This window comes from Bacillus rossius, chromosome 12, assembly GCF_032445375.1.
Source record: "Bacillus rossius redtenbacheri isolate Brsri chromosome 12, Brsri_v3, whole genome shotgun sequence".
NCBI classification, from domain to species: Eukaryota; Metazoa; Arthropoda; class Insecta; order Phasmatodea; family Bacillidae; genus Bacillus; species Bacillus rossius.
In genome coordinates this window covers 29,389,069-29,401,088 of record NC_086339.1, presented here as the reverse complement: position 1 = coordinate 29,401,088, position 12,020 = coordinate 29,389,069, and the positions used below count along the sequence as shown (strand labels likewise).

At 39.3% G+C, this 12,020-nt stretch overlaps 1 protein-coding gene across 2 annotated transcripts in view; it reads left to right on the top strand.

The window, feature by feature from the left end:
- The window catches only part of LOC134537782 (ADP-ribosylation factor-like protein 2-binding protein), a 112,543-nt gene that overhangs the window by 13,413 nt on the left and 87,110 nt on the right, over window positions 1-12,020 (top strand). The window contains exon 2 of one of the 2 annotated variants that reach the window (XM_063378579.1): window positions 2,810-2,914. The exons of the other annotated variant lie outside the window; for it this stretch is intronic. Coding sequence (XP_063234649.1) covers window positions 2,810-2,914 — 105 coding nt within the window. The remainder of the gene's footprint in view (window positions 1-2,809; window positions 2,915-12,020) is intronic. 2 annotated transcript variants of the gene reach the window in all.

Genomic DNA, 12,020 nt, shown 5'->3' with positions numbered 1-12,020 from the left:
AGGCTTCCGTAAAGGTAGTATTCCTATGCAGCGTGTGATGCAGAGGCACTGCTTCAGGGAAGTGTTACGGAAGTGTTTCCCATGAGGCGTCAGTCGCCAGGGCAGTGTAGCTGCTCGGAGAGCGATGTAGACGAAGGAAAGGTACTGTTCACACTTTGGCAACCGTCAGTAGTCGCAACTCTGCGAGAGGATGGTTTCATCGTGTTTGGATGTAATCGAAATGCTTCGTCGATTGGTCAGAAGTTTAAAAACAACCTTCCATGGTCATTATTTTGAAGAACAGTGTTGTTTCAGCATTCCCCTTCGCATGATTGCAGTAGATCTTATCCATCTTCAACTTCTCCTGACATTACATAAAGCAACAAACCGCGCCAACTCATCCTTTCAATGCCAGAACCGGACGGCGACAGACGCTTCATAGGAATCGCACCTTTAAGACTCTCAGCGGGTGTTCAGGTCGTCATGTTTGTTATGATTGCGAACCTCCAGTCTGAGCATTCTTTGCGTACTTCATTAGCTGCCTGTTGAATAACTCGCCGAAAACACAAGACGGCAGCAGCCGCGCTCAGTGGCAAGATTGCATTATGGCATACTCGCTCACTTTCATAATTGCTCACTCACATACTTACGCACATTTCTTACACACCCTGCCTGTACGCTAGTACACTGGCTCACTCGTGCGCGTTTCCCAGGTGTTTGTGCGCCCTGCACATTTCCTGTCGCTCTAATTGTGAAGATGTTTCGTTTCTAACGTGAGGGGCGGCCCCGCAACCATTTGTTAAATATTTTATCTTCAAGGCATCCACACCACCGAACTCTTGTGAGAAATAGCCCGTGTGATCATGAGTTTTATGAGTGGTTCAGGCGGCATCAGAAGATGCGCGTTCGTCACCCTTCAATGTTTCGGTACGGAATCATAGATATCTGTTCGCGATCGTCCGAATTTTACTTGCGCGATGGATTTCCTCCGGTTGTTTTGCTTCCCTTCGCCCGAAACTAGGGAAAACCACTGTCACTCATGACCCTCAGTCGTTCTCTTACTTTGTAATTTTTTTTTTTAAATGAAACACAAATAATAATTTTTAACAGGCTTCTGTGTCATTATTTAAAGATGGTTTAAGACCGTGTTTTGCTCATACCCTTCAAATTGCAATTGAAAACAGCAAAAGTTATTGCCTGGGTACAACCACGCTTCTTAGTAAGGGCAGGACAGAAGAAGCATTCATACTATAGGTAAAGACTACACACACTCATGAAGCAGTTGAATATGCCTGAACTAGAGGTAGTTCAACATGTTGATACATGTTGGTGCTCAGAGTACCAAATGCTGGAAATGAGACCTGCTCCTGTGGTCGACCACATGAACTCTGGTGATACGGGTATTTGTAAATCTGTGCATTTACATGAAAACACCTGTATCACTACAAAATAGTGTTCGCGGTAATACTGGGTTCGGACTTCGGATTATCACCCGGGCGTTTATGCTCTGTGTTGTCACAGTACCTCTAATAGTTAATGTTATTACTAAACCGTTTTCTAGATAACTTTTCAGTATTAAGAGGCACGTAACAATCATGATAAAATAAAATTATTGAATATTGTATTACTTATTCCATGGTTTGAAAAAAAATTATGCTTCAGTGAAACATCAGTTAAAATTAAAAAAAAATTGTGCACCAATTCTTGTAAGAAATACTTAGTATTATCTCGAAAATTGGCATATCCAAAAATAACCATAACCATATGTTGTACAAAGTTACAATATATTTCTTGGCAACTGGGTTCCAAAAGAATCTCTTGCAAAGGTACAGATTTTTTTTATGTGTAGAAGACTTGCGTGTGGTATAGTTTGTGCCATTTAACTAGTCTCAAATCGGACTGTTCTCAAAAGTATTACACGTGGCACCCAACTGTTACTTGCAAAGAAACACACGATGCTTGTTAACGAGCACTGACAACAGTGGCAGGACAAAAAAAGGAAACACAGACCATTTGTGCTACTTTTGATAGCTGTCATTAAATGTGAGACAAGTTACATGAGACAGGCTATGTTATGTACGTGCAGAGATGCGAATTCGCGAAGGGAGGGAAAGGTTGAGGACTCAAATGGCCAACCCTACTCTTCCCCTTCTGACATCAACTTGCACTGGATAAAATACTTATTATTTTTTCTGGGGGGGGGGGGGGGGGAACTGGGACAGACATCAGTTTATGAATACGACGTCCCCTTCCCCTGCCCTACAAGTTCTCCTGGATCCGCAGCTGCGGGAGACACATGAACGATGTCTGAGCGCGCTCTCGTGTCGCGACTTCAAAAGAGCTTCAAGCGCGGCAGTGACTCCCCCTTCCGCGGCTATAGTCGCCATTTTGATTTGACAGGCAAAAAATTGGTAATACGAAAAGAAAAAAAAGGGGGGTGGGTTGTCTGTAAAGTCGGTTTACGGACGATAATTTTACGTGATAACGTCATAAAGAAAACATTGATTAAAAAATTGCATACTTTTCAAATATTATTTAAAGTTTTTTGAAAAATTTAATTTTTAATAATTATTTGTTTGAATATAATCACGTACAATTAGTTTTAAAAAGCCCGCCTTTAACCTGTTTGATATTATATAAGATTTTCTCGCACGGTTTGTTGGCCGGTTCTTTGCACGCTCGGCTCGGGCAGGAAAGGTGTGTGTCAATGGTGCCATGCCTTTTTTTTCCGTGAGGTGCAGCCGGCGTTCATCGATTTACAAGACGTCATCACGCGTGTGTGTACAGTGATGATGTTCGAGGATGACCCGGGCGGCGTGGTTGCCCGCAGATCGGCCAGCTGCCGGGCTACTTCCTGCTGGAGCACCGCCGCGTGCACAAGAGGTCAGCGGCGCCCAGCCAGCCGCACCTGGACCGCCTGACCGCCGAGCCGGAGGTCAGCCCCCTCCTCCCTCCGGGTGTCCGGGGTCGTCGCACAGACAACCCGGTCCATCACGGCTCGCTCAATGGCGGCTTCGGGAGGGGCTATCGCACAAAGAAAGGTCGTAGTTGCAAAAAAAAAAATGAAAGTGGTCAGATATTTGCCTCGGAATATTTACTTACAAATTACAAGTTTCAAATACAGGGCCTTAGCAGCTCCATGCAACTTTTGATGAGATAAAAGTTTAACATGTGAAATTAAATATTTAAGTAAACATAAACATACACCAATCAATAAAATTGGTCTCGGGAGGGGCTATCACCCCCACCGGCCCCCCCCCCCCCTTCTGGAGCCGCGCTTGGGCTCGCTATCTAAACACTAACATTTAAATGTGTCGCACATAGTGTTCGAGTTACGAGCTTTTTTTTTAAATCGCACTAAATTATTAGATACCGTGACTAAAGATGTTTACCAAGCAATTATAAATAATCCTACTCTATTGATAACAGTTCGAAATAAAATCGATATCCAATAATTTTGGCGGGGGGAAGAAAACATTTTTTTTTTTCGCACGAATTATTCGGCAACAATTTTTAATCGGGTAACAATGACTATTCACTCTGTAAAAAAATACTTTTCTAAATAAATTAATTATTTGCTTTAATTAGCCCTCTTAGGCCTATATAAATTATATATATGAGTATCACGACAAAATAAGATGAAAGCATAATACTACTTATGGTCTTACGCGATTCCTAAGGCATGTATGCGTCTTTGAACAAGTTGGGGCTTAAAAACATTTTTATTGTAAATGATAGAGAAAGTATTAAAGATAGAGCACTGAACGTCAGCATTATATTTAATCGAATGAAGATCTACAACCGAGAATTTTGTCGCTATAGCAAAATTATTTCATTGAAAAAAATTGGGGATAACGCCTTCATACTTCAGACTTGTTACTACTCCCTTCTACTTTTAAGTAAAGTTATTCTGTGACAGTGACCAAAATCGTGGTGGTTGTAGAAATTCATTCAATTGAACGTAATCTATGCTACCAGTGTTCGATCTCAATTACTTTGTGTACTATTTACTTTTAAAAATGTTGTTCAGCCACAACTTCAAAGACGTGCCTATACCAGTCTTAGGCAGCACCTTAAAATGTTAGTCGTGTTATGCTTTCAACTCTTAGTTCGTAGTGATGAAAGTGCAGTTGAAGTTAGTCAGTCAAAATCAAACACTCATATACATATATATACTCATATGTACATATAAATATATGTATGTATATATAACGGTGCAGCGTAGAGAAATAATGTGTGTTTGTGATTGTAATAGTGAACATGAAAGCGAGGATTCGTGTTTCGCATCATTATAGAGTAAATTAAATGACAAAGTATTTTTTTTGCTTAAATTTTATATTTACCAGAGAAATATTGACAGTAAACGATTTCTGCCATAAAGCCTAGAAATGAAAGTTATTTTATGGCATTTAAATGGTATTGAGATGTAGTTGTGTTTTTATATGCGTTTAGTTTAATGTGTACGGTAAGAGGTGTATTATGTATATGTACGTACAATTTTTGGAAAAATAATAATAAAATTTAGGTTGTTGGTAACACGACTTTGAAAGAAACTAAGTACGACATATAATAGAGAAAATATTTCATATGAGAGAATTCATAAGACACTCTGGCTGAATTCCCTTTTTCATAAAGTTTTTAGCTGGATACGCCCTTACTCTGCCCACGCCCCTAAACTTACGAACCAACGAGCTAGCCTTTTGTTGGAGGCATTTTAACACAGTCAAAAATGTCCGTGAGGTCATTGAAGCTTCGGCAATCTGGTGTTTAGTTTTCTATTAACCAAGACGAATACAACTAACTCTTTAAGTTTCCAGGAGAACGCAACAAGTGAAAAGATTTGTTATTTGCTATGAATGTTTCAGACATGAAAATTTAAAAAAAAAAAAAATTGTTCTCATTTTTACAGTCAAGTGCTTCGTGCCTATTCTGAAAGTTACCAGATGTTTCTTGTAACCCAGCGATTGCATTAGTAGGGGAGCCCAAGCGGGGATTTCGGGATTTACTAAAGCGCGGCAGATTAATATACAGGAGGATACCTTGTACCCGGTTAAGTACCTCCACCAAACATGAGGCCCATATATAAGGCCGCCCGTGAAGGATACAGGATCAGATTAGTAAAAAAAAATTGACCATCAGAAATTCTCGAGCGCGTCAGATTAAGGTAGGGTGAGTTAATTACATCCTAAAAAGTGTATATTCCACTAATCTGACAATTTGAGAGTGACGTAAAGAAAGGGGAGGGCAGCAAAGTTGTAAAAAAAAAAAACGTCATCTCGACATTCTCGAGCGTAGCTAAATTTTTTTGTTTATTTTGAAGGAAATAATTCAAGAATAATGAAAAATGTATAATCTGACGATTTCCGCAAGCCGAAATAACAAAAATTCGTCGATAAAGTTAAATGCGTGCAGCTGCGTGATGCCTACATTTCCTTCTCCGCGTTTCTATTCCTCTCTCACTCTTTATCTATCTTTTACTCTCTCACTCCGTCCCCACTCTGGCTTTTTTTATAAATACATGTATTCTACTAAAAAAGCATACACTTATTTATTTGCATGCTATTTCCTGGGCTTTTCAATTAATTACGTTCAATGATTTAAAAAAATTTAAAAAAAAAATTTTAACTTCCCGCTAAGAACAATTAAAAATGTTAAACAATTCGGGAAGTTATTGGTTTTAGCCCTTTTTGCGAAAATTGAGTTTTCATCACATCTCGACGTTTTAAGGTCATATGAAGCTTCCCTGACTACCCCCGCGATGTTGTCACTATGTCTGTATAGTCACTATGTGTGTGTGTGTGACTATGTGACTCGCTTATAACTTTTAAATGACTAAACCGATCGGAATCTACTAAACGGCGTTCTAAAGAGTTCCCTCAAAATTAGATTTCCTTTGAAATTGAACCGATTCGGACTGATAGATTTTGAGAATTTTTGAAAAATCTCAACAAAAAAAAATAAGAAAAAATTTATTTTTGAAAGTGGTTTTTTTGGAATAACTTTTAAACGGCTTTATCAATCAACTTCAAAAACTAATCCGCCTTTGAGTTTGAAAAACCACGTCGATCGCCACCAAGCTGGTCAAAATCGGTTGATTCGTCCGAGAGATATCGTGAACGAAAGAAACCCGAAAAAGTGTTTTTTGGGGATTACTCCGAAATTTTTGGTTCGATCAATTAAAACTAGAAAATTTCTTATGAGGATGATAAAAATCTGACGCGCTCGATTACATTTTTTTTTTTTTTTTTTTTCATTTTCAACCCTTGCATACAACCACCCGCATCATGCAAACGATCAGATTAACATACGTACATTATTAAAAATACGTAGGGCATTGATGCTATCAATATCAGACGCGCTCGAGGATGTCCATACAACAGTTTTTTTTTTTATATATTTAAAATTCTATAGCCGCTTCCCCCACCGATGAAAAGGTATATCATATAACATTTTTTTCTTCTTATCATCTAAGCTTTGCAACCCAATAGGTCTCTACGACGCTCGAGCAAATCCCCATTTAGCATCGTGGGCTCCCCTACTATATTCAAAAGGTCGTGTAGATTCTGTACACAGATCGAGTTCAGTGTGGTAACTGAAAGTGAAATGTAAATGTATCGAACTTAAAGTCTCGTCCACACTGTGATCCTCAGAGACGACTAAAAGTGAGGAGATGCTAATGGCGCATCAACGGAATCAACAATAGGAGAATCGAACCAGGAACGGCTAAAAGTATAAGTGCTTATGGAAATGAATTTTACACACTATTCAAATAATTGAACTATTTTAGTGTACTTATAATTTCTACACAGTCTTTTTTTTAAGAAGTTGGTTGCATTGCATGTTTTTTTAATCCTTTGAAGTGAAAAATGTTTTCAAAATCCTTTTTTTTTTTTCAGACTAACAGATTTTCAGGTTTTAATTTTCGATGTGTTGTATTAAAGAAAATTAAAGTATATAGCTGAATTTCGTGGGCGTTGTATAATAAACTGTCTTAGTTTCCAAGTTTTAACCGCGTCGAAGTGGTGTAATGTAGGGATGTTTCACTCTGCATTGCAGCAATAATCGACAGAGTTGAGAAAATCAGTGTGTATTTCTCAACCCTGAAGATGCCTGCTGCTGCAGTGCAGATCGAAACGTCGATGAAATTTACCCCGTCGCGTGGCTCAGTCTTGAAAATAAATATATTTTATTTAAGAAAATTATCTAAAGTGTTAAAAATTACAGTAAATTTACGGACTTTTCAATAAAAAATTCACCTCAAATAAACGAAGAATTCTTTGTAATTTCACATGGACTGGATCTTAGTATAGACTGCGCCGTATTTTAACTTCCAAATTCTGTTTTTCTGTATAAACTGGGTAGACGCACACAAGGTAGAAATAAGTTTGTTTTCACACGAGTCTTAACCAGTTTTTAAATGTTTGTCTAATATACCAAGATTATTCTTGTAGGTTCACATTCAAAGTAAGTGAACTTCTTGCCCGTAAATTTTTTTTTTAAGGTCCCTGGATAATTTGTAACCAGCGTCCTACGTAAAATTTGAGGAGAAAATTTTTAACATTGTAGATAGTTATTGGACTGCATTAGGTTACCACAATTTAAATAATACCATTAAAAATGAAGACTGAAAAATCTCGCTGATGAAAATTTATAGCATGCGTCAACAGCGAACATCCTTGAAGTAATCGCTGCTGAGATTGTCGGTTGTGAAGTTAGGAACCAGCCACTCCCGCGAGCCGCAAGCCGTGGACTTGAACAAGGCGAAGGATGAAGGCAAAAGGACATGTGAGCAAACAAAGTTTAGAGGGCGTAACATAGTTGGCTTGTCTATTGGGGACATTACATCACGCCTCCCTTATTAACTTTGTTTTCTCAAGTATTCCAATTAGAAGGAAAAGTCGGGAACAGAGAGACCATAGTTCACGGAAAACATGGGGTAAAAACACGGCTCTAAAATTAAAAGTTTAAATTGAAACGTATCTCAAAAGTTCTTCTGTTTGCGGCCAAACTTCCAAATCACACACGCGAACATTTTCACATTGAATTCACGAAATAAGTAAACTCAGAACCCGTAAATTTACAAATATGTTCTTAAATTTACGAACACCCGTGTATAATTTATAAATGACTGTTAACACTGTAAAATTTTCGTCTCCAGCTATATTGGACAATACTGTTTGAGAGTAATAATGGACGATTTTTTTAATTTCAATTTATCCTTCGAATAAAGTTGTATGATTTAAAATCCTGCCATACAGTCAAAGTTTGTTATTTGACTGATTAAGATCTAACTTTGGATTTTAATAGTAGGTATTTAAACATATATATATACATATGGCATTGATAGATGGAAAAATATTAAAATTATGATTTTTATCCATTAATTAAAATTTACATATCGAGAAGTTAGAATCACATCAATATTCGTACATTTTTTAGATATTTAAAATGTTTTACTCATATAATTTCTTTTTACAGATAAATTACTTTACTTAACAAAATTAATATCAACATTAGTTTAGGCATTTTACATTTGTAACTACTAGCCTTCCACGATTCCATTGTTGTTTAAATATTCGTTGAGACTTAAACTCAAGTCATTTTCCTATTAGTTGCCTTAAAAAATTAATAAATCATTTAATTAAATATCGCTTTATTTTGACATTTTTTATTTATCACACCATATCTGTATTTTCCATTATATCCCGAACAAAATGTTTTTTTTTTTCCCCTCTCCTGTAAAAATTTGGGTATTACACTTAAAAGCTTCTGATAGTAAGCCGACGATGTATTAAAATAATTCCCAAAGACCTTTTTTTTTTTAACGTCTAGATGATGGTAAGTAAAACGAAAGGTTGGAAGGGGGTATGCCAGCGACATTTTACATACTTTTAATATCTTAAAAAAATTAATAATTCCCACGGAATGTGATGTTGAAGTTGGCAGAGCGAGTGTTGGGGCGTCTGGCTCAATGTCGGCGAATCTCAAGGTTTCTCCTCAAGTCGGGGCGGCCCTAGTGTAGGTGCTTACCCACCCCCCGCTCCCCGCCTGACCCATCCTCCGGCCTGGGCGGGGAGGCCCGCTCTGTATTCTGAAGTATCGTGCCTTAGGGCGGTAACGCGCGCGCATCGCAACGTGCCTTATTGCCCGCTCGCGCGCCGGCTGCGGGGAACCTCACCCCTCACCCCTCACCCATCACCTTTCTTTCTCAACCTCCCAAGAACCTTTATGGACCGGCGCGGCCGGGATAAATGGCACGTGTAAGACTAGGAGGATACGGCCGCGATTTAAAGCGCGGAGGGAAATTATTTTTTTTTTTCCTCTCTTCTTTTCTGATACGTCGGCCGTGTTTGCTGATAGGCTGGAAGACTTGCTCACCAACACCCCCCCCCCCCCCCCCCCCCCGTTTGTTACATAACCTAGAAATTCACCACTTTAGAACACTGGCAGCTTACAAAACACGACGCTGAGAAAGACATAAAGTCAGTTTGTAACAGTCGTCAGTTTGTCATGGCTGGCAGCCCGGCGGGAAACGACTTAAGTCGCCCCCGAAACCACCAGTGCCACCCAAACCAATGCGTACAGCAATGTCCAAGCTCCCAAACCCCCCACGCATGGTAGACTCTTTTCTACTCTGTCCAACTCTTCTTCCAGATCCATCCTTCTGTTTTCCCGTAAGCCTCCTGCTTGATATTAATGCATGAAATTTTGCATCCCGCATGTCAGAGCCCAGGGTTTTCCCCTGTGTCTATTCAGGTTTTACCTGGGCCCAACTTATCTAGTTTTAGTCGGGAATAGTCAGTGAGGGGAGTTAGTCATGGCGCCAATCGCTGCCATGGCTGGCCAATCCCTCTCCTAGCACACGATGCATGCTACCCCTCCTGCATGGCTAATACCCTGCATGATTAGAGCGTATGGGCTTCGGCCTGAGACGCACTTAGGGCCGGTTTCACCAAGCAGGTTTAATTTTGTTACAAAACTAGATTTACAAAACTAGATGAAGAATAATCGTAAGTTTAATTCCGACGTGTGTTTCACCATCGTTACATAAGTTAAAATTAATCGAGATTTCCAAAACTCGATTTATAAATGCCTTCCACATAAAAACACCCATTACCTAGCGAATATACCCAAATATCTGTCGAAGATACCCGAATATGTATTTTTTTCCCTCTTGTAGATGCAGCTTTTGGTCGAGCGTAATTTATGGTGGCCGCATCAACCTAAACAAAAACTAGTTTTTATTTTTTTTAAAATTAGTAATACCGTGGAAATTGTCATATCGCATATAAACATGATTGGCAATGGTGCAGTTTCAGCTGTAATTAAAGAAAAGCGACAAAGAAGTCGAAATCTTTCGCCACATGAGAAGACAGTTTTATTAGATCCGGTAACGGAACACGTCTCTGTGATTGAAAATCGTCGTACAGATGCTGTCACACAAAGCAGAAGGCGAAAGAATGGGAGATTATTGCGGCCGAATTCAATTCGATTTGCAATCAATACCACCGAATGCCAGACCAGCTGAAATCGTCGTGGAAGAAACTGACGAGAAAGATACATGCCGACAACCGAATTGAAACGTTATGCACAGGTAAGGTATTTTATGGCATTCATGCTGATTGTTTTGGTTGCAGTGGCCTTTTTTTTTTCTCCATCCGAATCTTCTTCTTCTTCAAATATAACATTGTAAGCTGCTCGAGCCATTTGTTTACATACGTTAAGCAAACTGGAAGAACTTGGCCAGTTAATATAAAATCTCGCTTTACTCTGGAAAATCGAGATTACGCATGTGGTGAAACGCACAATCGACTAAACGAGTTTTTATTGAAACTAATCGAGATTAATTTGCTTAAACTACGTTGGTGAAACCGGCCCTTAGTCTCCCTCCCTAACCCGGAACCCTCCCCAACACACTTAGTTTAAATTTAGGTTAGGAAAAATAAAAACGAAATCGTCAGTTGGTCACAGATCGGTCGCGTGGGGCAATGAATGGTCAAAATGAGTAGTTGTGAGTCAACCAGTTCCGAGAGTTCGGAGAGTTGGGAGAGTTCCGCGAGTGAAGTGAAGTGCGACATCGGTGAAGAGGGTGAGAGACCCCCTCGAGAGTGGCGCGACGCGGAGTGACGGGATCGAGAGAGTGCGACTGAGTGGCGCGAGACTGTGTGTGTGTGGACACGCGCGAAGCATTTACATGCGACGAAGTTCGGTATTCCTGTTGTTCGGCCAGCCGTGAGAAATCTGTAGTACCATCTCGTTAAACATAACAAAAGTAAAGTTATAAAAAGAAATTTTCTCTACAGTTTTTTTTTCTCCTTAAAATGAATTCTTTTCCCCTGTTTATTACGCTCGGCATTATTTTTAAGCACTATACGTTCAATTTCGTGTCCGAGTTTCGTATTGTAAGTTTAGTTGCAACATGAGAACACGTTAATTTGCTCGTTACCAAGGTTACGTGTTTACACATTGCTGGTGAGTAATTAGAGCCTCGCTCACTTTTTTAAAATAGATAATATACATAATTAAACAAGCACAACAGCCACACTAAATATCCGAGTAGTGTCTGTTTACGAAAAGCATTCAAAAACACGCTGAGGGAAATTGAATTCTATTTCCTCCCCCCCCCCTTTTTTTTTTACAAACTGTTTAGACTAAAAATTACTAAAATGCGTGTTTTCAGAATAAATTGTAGGCATTAATCATCTTGTACAGATTCTTGAAAGCACTCAAGGGACGTGCATTACAGCTTTATCTTCATTTCCCCGCCACGTAATGTTTTGGTTACCGCTCAGATCCCATAGTTGTTCAGTGCACGACGAGAAGACTTGCGCGTCAGTTCAGAGCCTTGCGCTTAGAGGCGATACCGAGCTAGAAGCACCAGTGAGTGTCACACTTATACACCTCTGACTATGCGTGCCCCTTTAGCAACGAAATGAATTGTTTCTGTCTTATAATAATTCTACAATGAACTACTTTACTAACACAATGTTTGTTTTTTGTGTGGAAATCATGTCATTGTACTAAGGAAACACTTGAGCTTA